Raw genomic sequence first — 24,891 nt, 5'->3', positions numbered from 1 at the left:
CTACTGACTCGATGTCTGCCCTACGATTCACGTATCATGACAATATATTGCAGATACTTCGTACTGATTTTAAATATTCTACAGTAGACAACATCCCCACTGCACTGATGGTGAATTTTCATGGCAAACTTAATCCCAGTGTGAGCAATCCCCCGAGTGACGCCACCCTTTTTCTATATTTCTTTCGAGAATTCTTTATTTCGTAGTTAAAATATCATAAAACTTCCCCGAAAATCTGCCTTCTTTGATTTTCATGAATTTTATGCAATAAAGTTTTAAATGAGAAGGCGTTAAACTTATTTATATATTTTTGTAAGACTTTGGTTGCCTATGTAAAAGTTTAGATTTTCGGTTTAGCTTCAGATTAGTCAAAGTCGCTCGAGTTCGAGGAACCAGACTACGAGTAAATATTTAACCTCTGCAAGCTACTACTTCACTCGATGCGAATTTTCTTTTAATATTATCTCACCATAGGATCATTTTTTCGCTACTGATATTTTTCTTACTGAGCTAAAAGTACATGGTATCTTCTCATTTTGACGTTATTATATCAAAAACTAATCCCGTGGCTCGTAATGTACAACAAGTTTGGTTATTCGTCGCAAACTTCAAAATTGAACTTTTAAGATGTTAAAGTCTAGACAGTCTCCTAACTGTAGGTATCCTGTAAATTTCTTAGAAAAAGACAAAGATAGGTAAGAATGATCTTTGCCGCGAACTTGTAAAATTCGCGCAAAAGTTTATAAAATAAATTGTTCCGTGGCAGCACCGCCATTGTAAATAATTCCTAGGTAATCCTAATCTATTTCCAATTAGTTTATATACTCGTAAATAACTCTGTTGCGAATCGTAAACGTTTCGCATTTACTTTGTTTTCTTCTGCAAATATACTTGGAATTATCCATATAACACGATCCACGGCAATTGTGATTACGCGGAACGACCATCGACGCGGTTGATCGTGGAAAGTCGCGGGAATATCCAAGAAACTGTAGAAACGAACAGATGTTAGCGGGTCGCTTTGATTCGTCGTGAGCCGCGCTTCTGTGAGAATCAAACGGAGAACTGCAGTCCATGCAGTGCGCGTCCGCCGCGAAGAAACTGCAATTCACGATGTAATCTCTGGGGAACTGGCATCGATCACACGGGGATCTTGCTCGACGTCAAAATATTTCCAGAGACATTTTGTACGCCCCGGGAACGGAATCGCTTGATCCATCGGAAGCTGACCGTTAAATTTTGAATGTATTTTTCTGTTGTTAAACATCCGAAAGAAAGAATTAGACGCGACAGAATCGATCCCCGAGGAATAGCGAGACACTTCTCGAACTTCTGCCGCCGCGTCGCCTGGAATTGATTGCCTTACGATCGTGCCATAAAGCAATAATAATACATGGTTACGTAAGAATATCGTATTTGCAGCTTTGAAATTGTTCCTGAGAAATAATATTTAAAAAATTGCATAATAAGACTATATACAGCTATAAAAATATATATAAAAAATAGTATGAAGCAACGTGCCAATTATTTATCAGGTAATGTACATATTTAATGAAGTATGAAAGTACCTTGGTATATTAATGACCATATTTTTATGTACGATCATTATCTTGCCGTTACTGTTACCGTTTAAACGTTAACACGACACGTTTCTTATGACACAATATCGCTGCCATTCTACGATCCCACGTTCTGTTTCTGGTTTTCCTTGCTTCTTCTCTTTCAGCTAATTGGTTATAGCGGCAGAAGTGTTGCTTTATTGGCCAATTGACATTTACAGATGTCTTACATCTATACGTACATACATACTTTTTTACTTCGATACTTTTATTATTTCCAACTTCGCTTGAGCTTCGTCAACCTATTTTACGTTAAATTGCTCGCGCAGGTGAATAAAAATAACGAAAACGTAAATACTTTTCGTCATACGTATGGATCGAGGTATATAAACGAATAAGATGAAATATTTCGATACTTGGAAGAGACGAGTGTACTTAATGTAACGCTGGCAATTGAAAAACCAGATAATACGTACGCTGTATAGAAATGAAACATTTAAAGAAAGAATAGAAATGCGACTTATATCACGTTCTTCCCCTATAATTCTCATACTTCGTATTACACGCGTACACGTATTATGCCAATAGATAATAAGAAAAGTTATAAATTCCGTGATGATATCCGTATAAAAAATATGAGACGGTGAAAGGAGGGAGAGTGGGACGAAGGGAATAAGAAAGAGCAGAGAAAGCAAGATCGACGTGACTGGCCGTAGTGGGATGATGGTCCTTTCTTATCGTAGAATAGTTAGAAGGCGTAGCAAGGAGGGCCGAAGAGGCGGTTGACAAATGAAGAAGACGGCGTCCCTTTGAATTTATAGGCTATAAAGGAGTGTAAACGCATCCGGCACGAATCAACCGAGTATCGTGGCAACGGTGAACACGTTGCCGAGTATTCGGACTCACGGTGTCGATTAAAAAAATGTTAACGAGCCGGATATGGCTGACGGCAGGAAGGTTAAGGCAAGAATCGCGAATCCACCCCAGAGTTCGATAGGTCGGCAGCTTCAAGGAATTGGATGGACAGCCGATTGACGGAAAGAGACACCGATGTAAGTACCGATAATATCTCCGATATAACGCCTGCATTATACTACGCCGACATACCCAGACTTATTATACAACTGTCTTTGTTCCCATCATCGTAATTACTGGCCAATCATGGATTTTTTTCTTGTTAATGAACGAGAATTCGTCCCCTAGTTTATTATTGACGCAAACTGTCGAAAAGATGATTTATAAAATTGCTTAGCGTGAATTTGAAACGTTTGTTCAATCTCATTTTTATTTTTTTTTTTTTTTTTGTTTTATTTCTCCAACCCTACGATTATTTGAATTATTTCCTCGTTTTTTGGATATTTTTTTATTGTTGAATATAAAATACACGACATTTTCTTATTCATAGCTTAAAAGCTCATAGCGCTTCGTAATATACGAATTGAATTATTTCGTACGAAATTCGAGAGATTGTAAGACATTGGAGCTTGATTGATCCAAATAATCCTACGTTTCAGATACTTGATGTAATAGCCTTGTGATGAAAAGAAAAGGACTTCACTAACAAAAATTAATTTTCTTTTTAAAGCTATAATAAGTCAAATGAAATTGCGGTTAAAGTGACGTGGTACGTTCCTGACTTTCTCTTCTATGTTTTCTCGTGGTCCTCTCTTTCCAAAGTATTTCAGTATCATTAGTCATTGCCGCAACATTTCTCCTCGAGAAGGGACGCAAAACTATTCTACCTACTTTGTCCGTGATAGAGGGTGGTAAACGTGTTTATGGTAATCTTACAAAAATTCTACGTAAACGTCAAAGGTGGTCTGTCATAACCATCATTTTTCACAATAAGTTGTACATTTGAAACCTCTAGCGGCAGTCTTTGAAGAAACATCAATTGTCGGCTCATCTGACACACAAGTAGACATTTGCGGTTAAATTAATTAATCTGTGAATGTATAATATAACGATAACACCGGAATTATGGTTTTTTAAATTACCAACAAAACTCTATAATGCTATACACAATCACAGTCAGCAGGAACTTTATTACGCATAGAATAGAAATTTAATTCTGCGTAGAGGAGAAACTTTCTTTTAATACGAATTGAAATGAAATATTTCAATGTAACTCTTAAGCTTTTAAATTTTAGCAGAATTTTAATTTCACGTATAATAAAAATTTTGTTTATTACAAATTAATAATAACCAACTTGATATAATTTTCGTGTGTTAAAATCTGATAATACAATTCTAATACTTCGTTTTATATTTTCAAAGAGCGAATATGGAATCAGCAGAGAAAATAAGAATATTAAAAATAAGATGTAGTTTGAACGAACATAGATAATGTATGTGCTATGCCAAGGTACAGTTCTGAACCGTTCCAAAGAACAAGTCCTGACACATTGACAACAACCTGATGCGAGACCACCTTTACTACATCAAGGTGTTTATCTTACCTGTTATCTTGAAGCTACTATAATTTGTCAAACTGAAGCCGACATAACCGAGGAACGATCCTGATTGCTTGTTTAGTTTTGATTTAGGTTGCTATAATGTCGTGATTCGTAGATATACAGGTAGCTTCAAGCAATGTTATTTTAGTCAATTAATTTTCCCAATAATATTACTTCATAAATTCAATATTTTACGTAATAGAAATGTCCTATGAAAAGCTACACATATGTATAGGTGTAAAAAAATACACGTATTTGAATATATTTTCGCATTGAGATTCGATATAGGAATCTGCAATATCCTATGTGCTTCCATCGCCACCTATTGGAGTCATATTAACACTGGATAACAACTCAAATAATTTATACGAAGTTTCATCAACCGGTAACTTGGTAACTCTATTCCGGTAAGATGAATCGTATTGAACGAGGACTGCTCGTCTGTGGATAAATTTTATACAAAATGCGTGTACCGGAAAATCGTAATATTGAACAAGTGGAATTCAATAGAAAAACCAAGAATCGATCTTATTTATTTTTCTACACTCTTTAAAATTCTCCAAGTGCACGTAGAAACTTTCGTGCTGAATGAATTAAAATTGTATTATGTGCGTGAATTATATTTTCGTTAAACAGTAAGTATTCATCATATGTCGGATTTCAGAATTGAAAAATGAAAGAAACTTTACAAAAGAATTTTTCTTTGATAACGTTGATAACGTAATGTTGTCTCTTAAGTCTCTGCTTTATATTTATTATATTCTGCTAAAAACTATACTTAAACTATAAATTCATTAGAGGAGAAACCTATCTAGTGATATGTTACAATAAAAACTATTTCAGTATTCGAACACTCTGATAAGGCCATAGTATTAAATTTCTTAAAATATTATACATTGTTTACTTTAGCTATAGGTACATGTATACTTCAGTATCGATTTAAAAATTCTGATGCAAGAGATATGGCTCATACCCAATAAAAATGAGTATTTTAAGTAACATACTGATATCGCGTATCTTACCAATCTATTATGAATATTTCAATTATTAAACAAGCACTTTTCTGATAATTTCCTCAAATTGAAACTTTATTACGTAACGTATGAAAGAGCCATAAACTCTTCATTTTATCTGTACTTTATCTGATTGAATCTTAACTATATAAGCACAATTTTACTGAATCTAGTTTACTAAACTAATAACGATAAAACTGGCCGAACTAGTAGTTCGTGATATTACAGTACTACTACAGATACTACAGATACAGTAAATACTATCTGTTATATAATGTTGCTTGATATAATGCTACAATAAAAATGATGTAATGAGAAATGCTCCAGTAACACAAAATTGTACAGAGCTTTTGATTTCTTTCAGAAAAGAAACTTTTAATAGAAAGTAAATACAAGAAGAAACATATTATTGTTTGATAGTGATTTTATAATAGTCATAAATCTTTGAAAATCTGAAAAACACAGTAGAGTATCTTTGAAGTATAAAGTTAATACGATAATCATTTTCGTATACAAAAACTGGATCAAATAACATTGTATTCCGTCGAATATAAAATAAATGTGATTTTATTACTGAATTTATAATAGGATCTTGTAAAACTTGTAATAAGATAACTTCATCAAAAATAAATTATTACAAAATATTAAAAAATAATGAACTGACATGAAGTTATTGAAAAGTTCATCTGTTCTATTGGAAAAATTAATAAACTTTTGTAAGCAATGTTTGCAATTTCCTTCAATTACCTAAAGTTACTATGAGTAACGTAAGCATATAATGTAATCTACAAAATCTTTTAATGCGAAATCTATTAAAATTGGACACGAAAACGTGTTTAACTAGTTATGCAAATTTATGTTTTACCAAAATCATAGTTAATCTTCTATACTGAAGTTCTAACCATTAAACGACCACTATATTATTGTTTGAAGTACGTTATATATTTTGAAAAAATAGATTTTTAATAATAATAGATTAGTATAAATACAATACAAAATCAAGTAATACAAAATTCAGTAATTTGAAGAGTTTACGAATAAGATGTATTCTAGAAGCTCAGGTTTGTTTAAGATAAATGAAAAATACGTAAATTTTAAAAACAAATAACTACTTAATAACTACTTTAGTTTTCATTTAACTTAATTTACGATTTTCTTCTGCGTTTAGTTCAACTAAAAAGAGAACAGAACCATTGTATAATATTGCTGAATAGAATTATATAATTATACATTATATAAAAAAATAATTATTAGTATGTTACAGATATACGATGTCAGGAAATGAATCTTTAAAGGTGGAAAACTTTAATTTACACCAGCTCGATGATTCTAATCATTGAAGGAACGATTCATGCCAAGAAAATATATTATTGCGCCATGCTTTGCACGTGTCAACAGTATAATCATAGATGCATATACAGGGTGGCCTGAAAATCACTACCTATTCGCGATTTTTTGCAATTCCGCATTTGCAAAAGCTGGACAAAAAAATGTTTCGAACAAAAAGTGATCAGCTTTCAATCGACTACAGATCGCGATATTGAAAATTTCAAAAACAAAAATCGATGAAAGGTCAAGGTAAGCTCTATTTTTTTTAAACGGAATAATACATTTTGTTATACACCATTTGATGCATTTTTTTAATTCTCTACAAAGAGGTATTAAGGTACTTGTGTCGAAGAATGATTAGTTTAAAGGATAGTGTAAATCTAATGTCGTAAAACTTATTGTACGAAAGACAAGAAAAGACAATATAGCAGTTGGTTATTTCTATGGGTTCCCTTAAAAAAGATTTCTACAAAACAAGAAAGTAGAGGTGTCCTTTTCATCGAAGTAAAATCTTTTTTTTTCATTTTTAATATCACGATCTGTAGCCGATTTAAAGCTGGTCACTTTTTGTTCGAAATACTTTTTTTTTTTTTGTTCAGCTATTGCAAGTACCCGAAAAACCATGGAGGATGATTTTTAGATACGATCAAGCTGTATATCAATGGCAAAAGGGAATTTAAAATCAGAATTGTGATATTTACTAGTAAGAGCGAATCTACGCAACAAATTAATTTCGAAGAATAAGAATTTACTCTCAGATAAAGGAAATAAAAAAATCTTGAAAAGGCAATATGTTAAAACATGTATATTTGTAAATTATTTGTTTTACTTATTCATTTGCGACACTATAAAGAAACACAATTTTATATATGTACAGTACCTTAATAAACCTATAAATTAAGGTTATAGCAATTAAGAGAATTAACTAAATATTAAATTATTACAATTAAAAACATTTAAGTTGAAAATTGATTCAAGAGAATGAAACAGGGGAACAGAATTTTTATTGTATTCCATTAAATAAATGATTTTAAGTTTAACTCTATGTGGAATAAAGATGCTTTCGGCAATCGCCGCTAGAGGGTTCCCATAACATTCTGCAATATATCACTTTTCCAATATCTGACTTTTGCTTTTCAGTACTTGTGGAGTACATTGCTTTCCTGATATTGAACGGGTCTACTATACATTAAACTACAGATATTTAAGTAGTCTTAGCGATAAATCTATCGAAGACCAAAGCTAATTGTCCTTCCTAATATTTCTCCATCAACGTCCGAAAGTAAGGTTATGATATGGCATGTAGTAGCTAAGTACCTTCGTTTAATAACTATGGTAAGAATAATATTTTTATATTTCTGCTGTATCCTACGTAACTAATAAAAGGAGTTTGAATCGAACCGATTAAATTTTCTTTTTATATTGATTTTCTTAAATGTATAAACTTAGAGATATTAAGAAAAGAAACATACTTGGCAACTTTCGAAAATCGAAACGAAACGAATCGAAAGACCAAATGGTTTACTTGAAACAATAAATTTATTTTAGAAAACTTACTTAAAAAAAATGATGTAAATGCAGTAGTCAAAATTTAATAAAAAGCATAGAAGCAGATGAAGAAGTCTAAGCAATTCTAGATTTAGACTCTCTTTTTTTTCTTGTTTTAGATTTAGATTTTCTTCAACTTACCACCTTAGACATTTTGATCGAGTTAAATATTCCGTACAGTTAAAAAAAAGTAAATCTTACTTAAAAGATATATCACTGTGAAAACTCTGATAAAAACTTCGTTTTCGGTCTACACACCGCACTTATGTTTTACTGGATGTAGAACGTCACCGCTATTTTAGGTTGTGTTTCGTCGAAACTCACAGTTTTCACTTGAATACTTCACGAAATCAATTTACTGAGAAATCAACGAGCAATGCTAGTAGTGTTGCCCGAAAGACACTCCGAAAACAACATCGAATACTTATTGAAAACGATGTATCGATCAAGTAGTGACATCGACGACGATACTACTCAGGAGAATGACTTTAATGACGACGACGACCAGAATGAAGACAACGATTACGACAGATTGGTCTGTGCATGTGAGGAGATAACGACCAGTACCGGATAGGCATTGGAGTGCTCCTACCCATACCACGAACTGGTTGAATTTCGCCGCGAGCGAAAATCATGCTGTTTCTGGTCTTAAGTCGACTGTCGATTATTGTTTCCGGACTTTGATACGGGAGAAAGTTTTATATTATGGGACTACTAATATTAACCCAAACCAACCTACTGGCATTGGTTCACGAGCACATTCTAACGCTGTGATAAGATTATGATTGGCCAAAAGAATCGGTAATTACTCAGCTCTGTTAGCCTAAAGAATCTTTATGAAATCTGTATTTATTATTAGTCGATTTTTATCTGTGTGGAACATGTAAAGATACAAGAATGCATGTAATGTGTAAAAATATGTATACAAAGTGTTCAAAGTACAGCACTTATTACAATATTTACGATCAGAAAGAAAAATCAACGTCTACCTAGCTTTTTAAGTACCTCAAAAAAAAAAAAGAAGAGAAGAAAAACGGAAAAGAAGAAAAAGCAATGAATCTGTATAGAAATCCGAAGTGCGATTGCGAGTTTGTAGTAAAAGTAAACTTGTGCTATACTAGAAGATGAAATCGAGTATAAAGTTTGTAATGCGTAATTGATTACGAAGTTTGCAACATTTGCAACATTTGCATGTTTATACACGAAATTTCTATGATTATACATAAAATTTATAAAACTATCCGTTTACGGTGGAAGTTTTGCAAATTTATGACTATTTGAAACTAACATCCAACTGTATGATATTTCATATCGCACGAAGAAACAAGCGTTTGTACACTACTGTATACTACTGTGCGAATGGCGTCGAGTTACGTCACGCACTAGCGTTATGTCGGTAATTATCATCACAAATCACAAGTGAGCAGTGGTTGGGGAAATAACCACAGAGTGAGAGAAAATTGGCGGTAGACTTTCAGAACAGTATGTGTAGTTATGATTAATAGGATGATTAACCAACATATCAAGTTATTGTGCATGTTTAAGTTTCCAACACGCGGTCAGGTGTCTTAAGTTCAAGGTTTCCCGATGACTTCTAAGGCGATATTGTATCGAAGTCTGTGATCCAAAGATGAAGATTATAATTTTCGGAGAAGGCATACATTTTCTGATATAATTACACGTGTTTGTCGCTCTTTAAAAAAGATGACTAGGTACGCAGTATATAAGATTATGTAACTTACTGTATTAAGATCTTTTTACTTTCAGAAAATTCTTGTGAAAATTATTTAGGAATTAAATTCTTCTAAAAAGTGCAACTACCTTCGTATATAGGATAAAATAACATTTAATTAAAAAATAGTTACAATAATGCAGTTTTACGTAATTTTTGTAGAATTCAATTGTATTTAAATTTCTTTGAATTTTTCCTGAATTTATAAAAAATATTTAAGAAAATACGTTGCACTAACCTTTGCGTAAAATAACATATGCATATCTATTAATAATAATTAATAACAATTATTATTATTTTTTAGTTTAAGCAAATTTGTTGTATAATCAGCGTTGTAATTATGTACGCTTATTATGTATCTAAGGTGGGTACTATCTAATTATACAGTATGTTATTTTCAGCTAAAGATAATATTAAACGTACATGTATCGAGTGTTCTAAGAATAATATTAAGATATCTTAAATTGCATCGATTTAGATGTATGAAATTCTATTATTAGGGGGGAAGTACAATGAAATATTACTATTTAGGTAACACTTGAAATATAGTGTATAAAACAACGTGACATTGTTCTTAAATATATAAATATCTGAGACATATGCTATATTTTAATATATCAGAGTAGGTAAAGTAATTTGCTGTACCATCATGTACGTTTCATTGTTTTCGAATATAATACACGCTATAAATTATTACAATAACAGATGCTAATTTAGAAACAATTTAAACAAATGTTATTGATATCCTTAAAAGAAAAGTATGAATTTCATATTAGTTAAAAATACATATATATTTTTTATTTTTGTATGCGTATTTTTATACATGCTTACATTGCATAGCATAAAAATAAAATATGTATTACATTTCCTCTGAATCAGAAATAGTTCACTATAGAAATAGTTCAATAGATTAAGTTTGATAATCTTTTTATAAGAAAACGAAGCTAAAATATATGACAGTGACAAACAAATGAATAAGTTAAGTGTAATATGTATAAGTTAAGTATAAGTATATTTAATTAACAAAATGTAAAATAATAACGCTAAAAATTGTAATCGATAAATAAGTTTTTACAGTAAATCTAGACGAATCATTTTGATTTAACAAAATGATTTAACCGATAAATGGTAATAAAGATACCACTTGTATCAACTGATCGATTACTTCGATCTATCGATAAAGAAAAAGTACTTTGGACAAAACAGGATAATAGTGATACAATGCTTATAAATTATATTGTCAAATATAAATTTATATCAGTATAATAATTTAAAAAATATATATAAATGTAGCTAGAGTAATTATAATCTTCTATAAGCACTTTTCAGAACTTTTTACTTTCTATAATTTGTTTGAATGTATAATTGGAAAAAGGAGAAAAGCATAGAATCAAGATACTACGAGTTTGAGGCCAAATATGCGTGGGTACAATTTGCGAAGGTTACAAGAACATTGCACTCGAAAGAACGGACGTTGTAAAGCACAGAATGTAGTTATTTTTGCAAAGGCTGTTGTGACTGGTTTCGATCTTGTTAACCTTGGCTGAAATCTTTTTAAAACACTTTTCCCAAACAATCTGAAGAATTGCAAATAATCACAATTTCTTGTATTTTTAGTTAGCACTCGTGCATTTTTTCCTATCATTAATTTTTAAACTCTGAATCGTAATACGTAACTAAAACTGCTAAATGTTTGCACATTAAGATTAAGATGACACGAATGTACCGTGACTATTTTGCAATGTTACTTATTTCGTTTTTCTGATTCATAAGAGTGTACTATTTCTTGCTATATATCTAATATATGTTTTCATGTTAAAATAATAAATATTAATCGGAGATTTAACGATGAAAATAACAAATGGGGCGATACTCTTTAACCTCATATGCTATACATGAGATTTATACCTCGTATTTATACACGATAGAGATTTCATCGTAGTAATCCGACATTCGATATATGAAAAACTTACCATAAATGTTGGTACAATAAATCAACAGAACTTTTTCTTAACAAATTCTAAAAAACTTAGTTTTGTCACACAGAAGAGTAGGATATTGAAAATGTTTAAATAATGTTCATTACCAAATGAAGTTGGATTAATAGTACATACCTGAAACAGAAACAAAAAAATACAAATTTTTTTTACTAAGTAGGTACTCTAAATATAAGAATAAAATTCTACGTGCTAATGTTATATGTACATTATTAATATGTTATTTATTAGTTAATTTATTATTTTAGTTTCCCACTACAAAAAAAATATATATATATAATGTATATTGTATAAAATAGTTTTATCTATTATAAATTAATTATATATTTTATTTGTTAAAATTTATGAAATAATATTAAAATTTTATAATATTATTCTAATCATTGTCGCAATTATTTATACTTCGTATATGATGAATTATTCACTGATTTTTATTTACTATACATATAGATATTAAATAATATAACAATTACAAGTGTAATCTTCGAGATAAGCATTTCAAACAAATTATTGTGTAAAATTGAAATAATTATTTCAAACAAATTATTGTGTAAAATATGATTTTATTTTTTTCATATAGAAAGCATTATAACTTACAACACTTTTCACAAGAGAACATTTAATATACGATTAAGCAAAGTCTGAAACCTACATCATCATGTACAAAGACAGAGATCATTCGCGGCTGCTTTTTCTTCCTTCGCGCCATCTTACGTGCCAATTAACCGGAAGTAACTCCAATTTAGTAAATTTACGTAGAAAGACACACATACACAACGGCTAACCTAAATCTTGTCTCGGGTACAACACGAGTCGCACTAGAAGATATCCAACTGGGATTCCTACTGGTGAATACGTGCGAGAAAAGGTGTATACCTTTGTTCTTCCACCATATCGGGTCAGCAGGGTTATCATTTGCATATCTTTACTATGCTGATTTATGAAAATTTATGGATTACTATTTCTGTGACGCGAACGAAAAATCTTTACGCCTGATAAAGTATTTTAAAATCTTCTTTACAAGTCAATAAACACTCTTTCTATACAGGAAATATAGTGAATAAAATCTGTAACCGAACTTTATATAATGATAAATGGACAAGGTCAATTACGTATAATATATATATTTTAATAAATACTTCTTATATTGCATTTACGACTTTGATGTGTATCACAGCAATCTAGTGGAAACGAAATGACGTTCTAGAGATAATATACATATCATGAATCAGCTTAGTTTTCCTTCTACGAGTAAAATATAAATGATACGAGTATTGCAATTAAATGTATAAAGTATTTTTCAGCAACTATTAGTAATTTTATGGTAAATGTTTATCAATATATTAGGAAAATAAAATCAAGAATTATAAGCGTACAATTCTGTTCTTCGCAAGTGCAAATAAGAATTTCATATATTTCATTCATTATATCTTTCCTGTTGATAACTAAATCAATTCGCTAATAAAATCATTATATAACATAGTCTCTTTGAACTTGTTACATTTTTTAAAAGTATGTTTTATTATATACAGGGTGGTTGGTAACTGGTGGTACAAACGGAAAGGGGGTGATTCTACGCGAAAAAAGAAGTCGAAAATATAGAATAAAAATTTTTTTTTTTTTTAATTTTTCCATCGAGACAACGATTTACAGTGAGATCCGTTATAACGTACCACACACGTACCGAGCGAAAATTCAAAGTCGATTTTCTCGAAAACAAAGCCTCAAACGAAAACTTTTTATTCTATATTTTCGACTTCTTTTTTCGCGTAGAATCATCCCCTTTCCGCTTGTACCACCAGTAACTAACCACCCTGTATATATACATATATACTCTTCAAGAAGAGATAAAAATCAAAAAGCTTTCTATTAACGTGAATTAAATCCCGTGGGTAAATTTCGTGTAAATGAAGTACGAATATATTGAATATAGATGCAAACAATGAAATATCTCAGAAAATGTAAGAGATCGGATTTCTGACCAATGATGCGTGAAATCAAAGGGAATAAACGAAAGAGACATTTATTTGACCACGTGGTAACCTTGATCAGATATAGGAAGATGATGATTAGGTTCTCAATTAATACATATTTTCCGTTCGTATTATGTATTGAAACTATTACTTTTCGACAGCCATTTTAAAGCCAATCGCATCTCTTTAATGTTAAAAAATACCTTAAGTTTGAGTAGACTATGAAAGAGTCGTTATTTGTATTTTTCCTTTAAACTGAACTAGTTTCAAGACAACATTAAGAGAGATTACATTAAAAAGGGACAATTTTCCACTTGCGAACATATGTATAAGATAATTCTCTCCGAGTTATCAACTATCATATTAAGGCATATCAGACAATCTCTACTTCAAATATAACGCAATATTGCGAAAGCGATTGTCGTAAATAGATATTAAAATGTCAAAAAAACGTACGAAGCTGAATTTAAGTTTGTCTTGTCGAAGGCAAAAATAAACATCATTCAAGACGACTGTTAAAAAGAAAGATATAAATATAAAATTGGACAAGGCATCAGTGAATATTTCTTCTCCTTGAACTATACAACTAAACGGTTAATACTTCTAGGAATTAAAATACATAATAAAAATCGAAAATTTTAAGAGAGAAACAGAAATTAGATGCGAGACAACTACGAAGGATATTTACGAAAATGCTTAATATCCTAATCGCATCGAACTTCGAGGACAAATATGAAAATGTATGCGCTGTTAAAGAAATATTATTACAGAAAGAAGTGAAGGAAAAGATTCATCGTTGAAACAAGGACACACGCATTGCTGCTTAAACAATTAGGTATTATATACCTAGCTACGTTTCACTGCCATTAAATAGTAAAGAAGATAAGCTGCTAGACATTCATTGCGAGGTCTATCATACAAAATTGAAGGCAGACTACGCTATGTTTCCGAATATAAATACGTACAAAAATAAGCTAAACGAAAGTATTTGGAAATTTCTTATTATTTGAATACTTAATAATAATTCAATATATTATAATGTATTGAATACTTAAGCATTCATTATGGATAAAAGGTGAAAAATATTTCAAGCAAAAATTCCTGATGTTATGCATGATAAAAAGTCTTAACTGTGTTTAGTTAAATATATTTCCTTAATGTTGCTTAAATTTTAGTCCAGAACATGATTGCGAGCGGAAAAAAATGTAAAAAGATGCATAGTTGTATTTTTATGCAAAAGAGGAAGCCGTTATCGTTACTTTTATAAGACATATTACAAACAACGATACGGGTGTGAGAATTTTCACAGACCGAGCAGTAGCGAGTTTTGCATTTAGAAGATAATGAAACGATGTAGCGGAAAATTATGAACTTCTTATACAAATGTTAGAATGTAATTGGCAATTTTTTGAGGAAAGAAGAAAAGAAAATCATTAGCGGAAAAAGCGATTCGGCAGAGCGTCAAAGTTTTCTCCAATAGTTAAACGAGCAGCGCTAAGAGAAATTTTGCAAATAAGAGTTTGATTGTAATGAGTGCAACGATTTCAATTAGAATGTGATTCAAGTTTGACAAGAAAGCGGCAAAGAGAAAACGAACAAATATCTTAAATACTTGAGCAAATCATCCCTTAGAAAATGTTGTATGAAACACTGTTTGATTTTTGCAAAGACGTAATTAAAATTTTAGTTAAATATAAGACAGAAAATAAATTGAACGCAGTGTCTGTATATATTAAATCAAAGAACGTCACCGACAATAAAACCATCATTAATTATAATATATATCTTGTTGCGTTCTTTGAACTATTTTTGATCTCCTCAACTGTGTTCTTATATTTTTAAAGTTCCATTTGGTCTGCAGGTCAATGAGATAAATAAAAGTCAAACAAACTGACGTAAATTACAATTTTATTTAATCTAACTGAATATATATTTGAATCCACGACACGCCTTAGTCAACAATAAAAATTAAAAAACAATAAACCTATTTAGTAGTAATTTAACAGCAGTTTTATTCTTACGTTCATTTCCACTCGCTGTTTATTTTATCAACTGAACACAAATGGGTTAATTCTGGGAATGAAAACTTGCTACGAATTCGATGACATCAACTCCGCCCCCGATGTTTTCACACTAACAGGGTTTTACCATGATTGTCACAAATATTGAATATTTGTTTTATATAAACATATGTATATATAGCATTAACACCATAATTAATTATACCCAAAAATGAAGGTTATAATTATAATCTTATTTCCAAGAAAAATGTACGGGGAAAAATGTAATTTAAATATTTTTGCAATACGTCCTTATAAAATATTTTGCGAGATATTACTCTAGAGGAAACAAACTTTTTATAGATCGAATACAATCAATTAAAAGATTTTAATAATTTAACTACACGCCGATATTGCTAACCTGTGTACTTCCTTATTCGTAACACGAGTACAATAAATGAAAGATAAACACAAAGTAATAATAAATGTAAGTGACCTAAATGATAAGACAATACTGTCTATTTATAAATAGGAAACACCTGTAGTTTCTAAATGATTTGAATTTATTGAAATCTAGATTTTAATGGTCAGACCATTAAATTAGAAATTAATCTTGCAAGCAAGAACTATAACGTTTGATTACTACTATAAGTATACAAAGATAATATGAATGTTAATTAAAAGATTATTTACATATATTTATACCTTTTATATAGGCTGTTCTATTAAAAGGAATATACATAATTAATTTTACCATTCAGAATCTATTCAACCTTAAAATTTATTGAAAAATTTCATTTTTTATTAAAAAAACAGAAACTGAAAGGTTGAGACAAACAAGGTATATAAAGCACTTAAACATTTAACTATTAGCTAACATAAGTAGCTACATCGTGAATAATAGAATTCATTTTCACTGATGTAAGCGGCAATAAATGTCAACGTGGCTAAGTTACCACGTATGTATATCATTCTCGTTTTTAATATAAATATGTGGCAGTTGACAATGAACAGATACTTGAATTTTAACAAACAATATGTAATGACCAGTCGATCGTGCTAAGGTTATACAAATAAGTGATGTAAAGTTAAAACGCGCTTGCGAAACTCATATTTATTAGAGATACTTTACAAATATAGTTGCAACTTATCTGATTTCTCTTTTGCTCCACATATAGTAAAGTAAAGCGCGCATGTACAACTTGGGATACAGCGCAATAGAGAAAACGCAAGTGGATGCGGCAGAATGCCAATTATAAATACATGACAGAAGAAGAAAGAAATTATGAGTAATGGTAGCATACAAGATAAAGAGTGCTTTATAAAATCCTTTGTTCAACGAACATTGGACTAATAACAATTGACCCCTTTTATTATCAAATAATATTCATATTTTACTTGAATTTATTAATAATATTCTTATATATATTTATATAATAATTTATTTTATTATAATTTCTTAAATTAAGTAGTTGTTTGTTTTAAATCAAATGTTGAATATTGTTATACAATTACAATATAATATCTTTTGTATGTTGTATATTACTTTTGTTTTTCACGTTTATAAGTAATAATAATTGCGTAGAAGAAGAAATACAATATGCTCATTCTCTTTATAAAATATCATCATCCAATTGCCAGAGAAATTTAGGCAATTGGCACAATGCAATGTTTGTATAAACGAATATTGTTTCTTACTGCGTAAAAAGGCAATACATGTGTGTCCTTTGATAATAGATGATAATTAAATCCGTTAAATAATTCGCTTTGATTCTATCAGATTGTACCAGACGGCTGGTCAATTTATCGGCACAATATGTGTGACGCTATTCTTCAATAAAATAAATATATGTTTTATTAATGTGAATATTATATTTTTAAAAAATATTATGATATTATTTAATATTAGTATATAAATAGAAATATGTCCATAGCAAACAAGTAAAAGAAAAGTTATATTCCAGGAATTAAGTTTTAACAGAATTTTTATTTTGTTATCAATAAATTCTTAATTTTTTTTTTTATTGATAATAAACACTCAATAAATCATAGAATATACTCATACGCTGTTATTTCAAGCAAGAATATCTACTAGATTCCGAAAAAGAAAGCACGTTTCGAAAAACTTTTTCGTCAATTTTCAACGAATCGAGGTCGCATCTGGCATTTTCGCCTCTTTTTTTCACGAAACCGACCAGAAACGCGTTTATATTCGTGTATTTCCACACAATTATTTTTGCAATCGAGGCCGTTGTACGAGAATTCGCAGGAAATTTTGATGATGCAGTGCCACGCGATAAAAAGAGGTCTGCGATCACCGACAAGTCACATGTGCTTATAATCACAATATTTATAATTCATGATTAAAAACCAAATTTACTGATCAAAGAAAGATAAATTACCGCGATCAAAATATTTAATTACTGTACTAATGAAAATGTTAAGTTTCCAGGAGAACGAAAAGTCTTTGTAAAAGAGAAGCGTAGGGCATCGGTATCTAAATCTGTGACATTCTACAAATCTTCAAGTTCATTGAGTTAGTGACCAACTGATAAAATAAATGAGAAGAGTTTCTCATATATGTATATTGGAAAATATTATTTTGATTTTTATACTAATCAACTTACTCTTTGTATCTGTTATTTATAATTTTAAACGAATTTTAAAAACTGATATCTAAAATTAAAATCTCCACAATTGAGTACTTCTTTTTTCTTACGATAAGATTCCTCTTCGCGTGTAATATATAATTGAAAATTATACATAGTATATGTAAAAGTAACAAAATACGTTTTGGAATTTAATAGCCCTCTTTGTATATAAAATTTTTACTTCTGTAGAAAATATTTACCGTTTTCCATGTTATGTAACAGTTACAATTGGAATGGAATGAAATAAATTGATAGTTAATTAAATCGTATGATCCAATGACAAAGGTTGTCTGTAGAAGGAAGTATACACAAACAGTATGCAGAACGTGAGCGATTTACAATACATATATATGTATATTTATCTAATCAGAGAATACCTAATCGATTTACGGACATATTCATGATGTATAGTACAGAACATTTACATTTAGACAAAATAATAATTAGTTATCTTGCAAGCTGAGTTTTCTTAATTTTCCAATTCATAATTTTAAAATGTTTATCGCGGTATTATTTTTAAATACATATAAAATTTATTAATTTTAAAAGCATTACTTTTATTGAGATATATGTATTTAATTTTCTTTAAATGTGATTTTCAAAGTATACTTTATAAAAAAATATTCCTTGAAAATATTCTAAAAGCATGCGATACACGTCTAAATACTGGATTAAAAAATAGAAACGCAATTAATTAACCTAGTTAACTGATATGGGTGACCTGGATATTCAAGGGTATCGCTAAGAAAATGGTATCAGTAAATACTACTTATGTGGAACTGATAGAAAAATTGCTAAAATATAGCTAAAATAACATAAAATAACCTGGTTAACTTGTGTATTTTATTTAATTAGCTTTATTAATTAATATTATACGTTTCCTTTTATAAATATCAATAAACTAAATACGGTATATAGTGAAACAACTTTAAATGCCTCAACTTGCTAATATTGAATTTAAATATAAATAAAACGTTTCGTCTTTGTTTTACTGACTTCAAATTTAAATTATTACTTTTGGACATGCTTTATATATAATTAGACGGAACAAAGTTATTTAAATTACTTGAAATATTTTGTACCTACATATCAGATAATATATGGAAATACTCTCGTAATTTGAATAGTACTTCAATGCAAAATGAGAACCTCAATAGTACTCGGTCGGTGATACTAACACATAGGCAATATTCTTTATGTACACAAAATTTCAAATACAAGATAACAACAGTGATTGATTTATTCTAAACAAGTTTAAAAATAAAGAAATGTAACTTTTATATTTTCTTGTAAATATAAACTTTTCAATAGTATCAATATAGAAAGAAAATAAATATAGAATATAAAGAAAACGTTATAAGGTTAAAAATAAAAGAATATTATCGGAAATATGAATATACTGGTCTTCGGTCGACATAACTAAAAATATTGCAAAATTTTTGACCGCTGTAGGTCATTACAAGGACTCAAGGACACGTGATAATGTATTTTTGACAATACGATCGCTGACACGGCATACTGTTATTAAGTTGCATCTTTTAACTAAATTTTGTTTTTTATTGCGATAATATAAAATATTATCAAGGAGAGATAATTTGTAAAGAAATGATGAATAATTAATTAAATATTTTCATTACATAAAATAATGTTTAAGTATTTTAAAAATGTTTGATTATTTTCATTTTACTTTTATTTTAAATGCATGGTAATATTAACAAGTTATTATTAAGTTATTATTAACTTGTTAATATTATCGTGCATTTAAAATAAATGTAAAATAAAAATAATGAAATTAAAATAAACAACTTATGTACACATACTGAACTATAAAATATTTTCTCAGTTACATAAAAAAATGTTCAATTAAAAGAATTGTTAGAAGATTATACATTTTATAATTTTAAGATAGGAAGAGAAAACTCTGGTATATATATTTTGTACTATAAATTTATAATTTAAAAGTAATGAATACTGTCATATAAAAACAAATAAATCTTGGATTAAATGCTTTGCTTCAGCATTATAATTACTTTGTTGTATTAAAAAAATAAGTATAATTTATGTATATCAAACATATGTAAAATTATCCAATAATTTTAGTACTCGCATTAGTATCTTCTACATCTGAATTAATTATAATAATAATGATAAAAGTAGAGTAACGGTCAAATTAAAGTTAAACCCAAAAGTTACATTAACAAGTATAAGAAAAAAAATACCTCTTGAGTAAGTTCTGCCGTATTAGCCGGTTCGTCAGGACTTTGCGAAGAATTTGATGGGTCAGGTGATGTTATATTCCTAGTTAGGTCTGTAGAAAATGATATACTAGGTCCTGCTATATCAACATCTCTTCCAGATTCCTCAGTATTTAACAGATATGCATGGATGTCATTTAAACCAGAATTTATTCTATTATATCTTCCTAATGAATTTAAGTCTTCAAATAAATCTCTCTCATAATTTAAAAGCATAGAATCTAGATTTTTTGGGTGAACAAAGATAGGGCGATGAACTATTGTATGAACATCGGTGTGCCACCTAGACCCATTGTTTAGATCTAACGAACCTACACCTATGGTTTGAATATCCAAACCAAGGTAGGATTCTGGATCTAGTCTTAATAAGGAAAGTAGCAATGCTAATTGGAATAGTTCCTCGTGGTATAACTTTTTTATACACAACATTTTGTGTTTTTGATATTTAAATTACTTCCAATTGACAAATTTATTTATAATCCGAATTAGTTCAGCTTATTGTCACAATGGCTTGGCACGTTTTGAGGCAAGTTATCACAAAGAAACAAATGTTCATGTTGAACCGTTGTTTTGTTGATGCCTTAGATCAGTCTGAATATTTAATAACGTTTCCATGACTGTTCACAGATATAATATGCTGACTATGAATAAAATTTTATCCACTACTTTATAATAGGGAATCCAATATCGTGTCCTTAATTATTATTAATGTTATCAAACACCACTCTTTAAACTTTTGTTTTTTTTTTTCAGTGTAACCAATACAGAATTTAAATTAGATTAGGAAAGATGATTTTCAATGTTCTCGCTGAAGGAACTTATTCGACAGACTGTCAGAATGAAAATAAAGATTCGGAGCTCTCTTTAAACAAGTATAGGTCAGTTACACGAACACAAAAATAACCTCAAAACACACACTAACCACGTCAAACTTCGGTACACGTCGCGCACGTCCTACGCATGCCTCGAATTTCGTTTGACAATTCAAGGCGATACTTTTTTGAATTAATACTAACACTTCATTTTCACTGACACACCGTTGCAGCTCCAGTAAAAAGTAAGAACTTCGATTTAATTGTAGAAACTGACAGATACACGAACTACCGGGCCTAAAGCTGCCTTAAATTCGTTTCCATTAAATATTCGAGGCCCGCGACAAGCGCCAAGTACCTCCTTACTTAAATCATTTTGGATTAATGATGTTATAATTCTAACAGTGATAACGTTATACTAATGCAATACAGTGCATTTCACAGAGAAACGAACTAGCACACCTTCCTGGGAGAGATCGTTCGCGATATGTGACTCAGCATTCACTTCGGCAACGTCGTTTCTCAGGGCCGCACCAAGTCTATGCTTCTCCCTATATGTTTCCATAAACGACCAATCCGTTTGTCATTAAACTGTCCTCATTGGATTTAAATTTCTGACGTACACCATTTCTTATTCCAATTTACGGAATATTAATTTCTTTGTTTCAAATGCTAATGGCTATTGGAATACCGTGATACCGTAGGATGATGCAATGAAGATTACAAATTAATATACAAATACACGTGGTATTAACTCATTCGAGGTTATTTACGGCGTAATTTATAAAGTAGATAAACATAAATGTTTCAAAAGTTCATTTATACGTGTACATATTTGTATAGTTTAATTAAATACCGAAATTAAGCAGAAGATGAATGTAACGGTTAGCAGAGATATTCTGATTTTCGAAACGAATTATCGATGCTTTATTAAAGTGCAACATATTATACTTACTTATATAACGATGTTATTATTTCATTGCATTTTCACCAGTTTTTCTATTGCATGGAAGTTTGCACTCATTACGTAACGGTTTCGTTAACATCCATTTGCATATGCACAGATATAATACATTTTTTACTATTGCTTTATTGATATATGATCATTCTGATTTCAGAGTATACACAATAAAACTTCTCGAGATTATATTTACACGTATGTATAATTACGAATGCTGTCGTTCTTTTCTGTAGTAATAATTATATTTATAGTTATTTTTCTGTCATTTGAATTTATTCCGTTACTTATTATAAAATCACATTGTTTGAATGGATAATGATATTGACTAATCCTACTTGAATAGCAATAATAATATAAATGTACATATTTTCTACCATTAATATGTTAATAAAAACTATATAATTTGCAAGTTAGATTGATAGTTAAAGTATGGCAAAATGACAACTAAGGTATCTTTCTTCGTAGTTTTCATAGAAAACAAAAGTATTTGTCGATAATTCGATAAATCATGTCCGTTTAAATTCCTATATAAATAATTTTGTATTGTGATAAATGTAAATACAATTTGTAAGTGTAAAAGAAAGTTCTTTTAGAAACTTGTAATTTGTTAATACATTAGTATTTATTATTTTTAGGTACGAAAGGAACATAGAGAGGGAGAGAGAGGGAGTGAGGGAGAGAGAGTGGGAGAAAGAGAGGGAGAGAGAGAGGAAGGGAGAGAGAGAGAGAAAATGTGTGTTTACGCGTATGCCTGTGAAAGAAAGAGAGGGAATGGAATTGTATAAAATCAAATTAAAGGAACTTCGCTTACGGTCATGTTGGTACACACTGTGCGTAGTTGCCATATTTAAACTGTTAATACAAGTTCATGAGTGATCAAGCAAGTACGTGGACATGTATGGAAGCATTCACATGTGTGAATAAGTATATGTACATATGTAAAAATGTATGTATATACACTCACAAATTACACATATATGTACATCACAAATTTTCATACATTTAGTATTTACCTTGCTGATAAATTCTGCTAACTTCAGAACTATTGCCTTGTTGCCGGGTGACAATGGTGTCATACGCGGTAAATCATCTGTTTGAAGCATGTCTCTATTTACTTTTTAATTTTAAAACGTATATTGTTTTAAAACAAGTCACTTGAACACTGGGAAACACAGGGTGGAGACTCTTTACTGGTAATTACCCGCATGGAAGTAAAATACATTACGTCACTTAATTTCGAACAGCACTCTGCCACTGTAATAAATCCTTCTTCGAAGATATGTTGCGAACTTTCGTATTTTAAGCCACGTTTCAGTTAAAACTCAATGACAAGTATTTCTGTAACAAAATTTTCCTTCTCGCAATGATGCAGTTATTAGGATCAACGCAAAAGCAACCGTCTGTCGTCTCAGTATGAGATAATTGGAATTTTTCTTGGACTACGTCACTGAGTTACAACCGCGCTATTTAAACATGGCGCGGACAGCAAACACATCGTTCCGTTACGTCGATGTTTCCGTATCCGATGTGCTGATACGCCGGCGCACTTGATTGGCACCAAGATGTAGATTTTAAATATATGTTCAGTAGTTATGCATGCCAAATAACGGCTACACGTGTTTAATCACTAGAAACTCATTTAATGTTAAATTATTTACTAGTTATTAAGTTTTCGTTACTTACCTTGCAACATAGTAATATATTAACAAGCATTACACTTAATGCAATACAGTACCAGAAGAATAAAGATTTTGGCAGAATATAATGGAATTTTTATTATTTAATATCATTTGATGTTATGTATGTACATTATTATACACATATTATAAAATTTTTAGAAACAAGTAACATATCTTTAATTATTAAGCTGTTATACCTCTTCTTATAAATAATATTATTATTTATAAACAAATACAGTTTCTTCATAAATAAAATTATAGTTTTTTTTAGGAGACTTACAAAGAATGATACGGATTTCGTAATTTATTTTGTAATACATTTAATTAATTATATATATCTGAAAATAATAAGGACAATTCTAGACAAAATATCATAAGAGACATAATTTATATTTAGTCGCAACTGTTTTTGCAAGAAATGTATCCGTAATACCGAGCTATAAAAATATTTACTTTATATCCTAAATTTTTAGTTAATATCTTCATAGCTTCATATAGATGGATAATATGTACTTAGGTAAAAATGTTTATGAAAGAATGAAATGACGTGTACGTTATTTTAAACATATAATATATTCATTTGTATGCTTGTACATATCTCGCATTCTTTTATACAACAAAATATCTATGACAACAGTACAGTAGAGAACGGTATACAATATATAGTTGCATCAATAATTCATTCATAAATATGAGATGCAAGACAGCCTCGTTCTCTTAAGACATAACGTTATCGGGTCGTGATTGCATAAAATACATATAAGTATGTACTCATCTTGATTATTCTGATGTCCAGTCTTTCGGTAGAACTTTTGCATCGGTTTACTCCGCGTCTAGTGGATTCGATTTTTTTTTTATTATTTATTAAATCGTTCTTAAACTCGAAAAACAAATATATATTGTTATTATTCGATATAATCCTTAAC

The 24,891-nt window shown here is 29.9% G+C and overlaps 1 protein-coding gene across 8 annotated transcripts in view; it reads right to left on the bottom strand.

The window, feature by feature from the left end:
* cnc (NFE2 like bZIP transcription factor cap-n-collar) overlaps positions 1–23,433 on the bottom strand; it is a 110,932-nt gene extending 87,499 nt beyond the window's left edge. The window contains exon 1 of one of the 8 annotated variants that reach the window (XM_069118541.1): positions 23,300–23,433. In XM_069118541.1, coding sequence (XP_068974642.1) covers positions 23,300–23,389 — 90 coding nt within the window. In that variant the 5' untranslated portion in view covers positions 23,390–23,433. Of the gene's footprint in view, positions 1–8,046; positions 8,390–12,286; positions 12,426–15,628; positions 15,650–16,028; positions 16,050–18,458; positions 18,572–20,477; positions 21,835–23,299 lie in introns of those variants that run through there. The other 7 variants (XM_069118540.1, XM_069118539.1, XM_069118547.1 and 4 more) reach the window with 7 other exon arrangements.
* Positions 23,434–24,891: the final 1,458 nt, after the last annotated feature.

Source organism: Bombus flavifrons, chromosome 8 (genome assembly GCF_040668555.2).
Source record: "Bombus flavifrons isolate JBK064 chromosome 8, iyBomFlav1_principal, whole genome shotgun sequence".
NCBI lineage: Eukaryota > Metazoa > Arthropoda > Insecta > Hymenoptera > Apidae > Bombus > Bombus flavifrons.
Note: the sequence above shows the minus strand (reverse complement) of the source record. Positions and strands in the feature narration are given on the sequence as shown.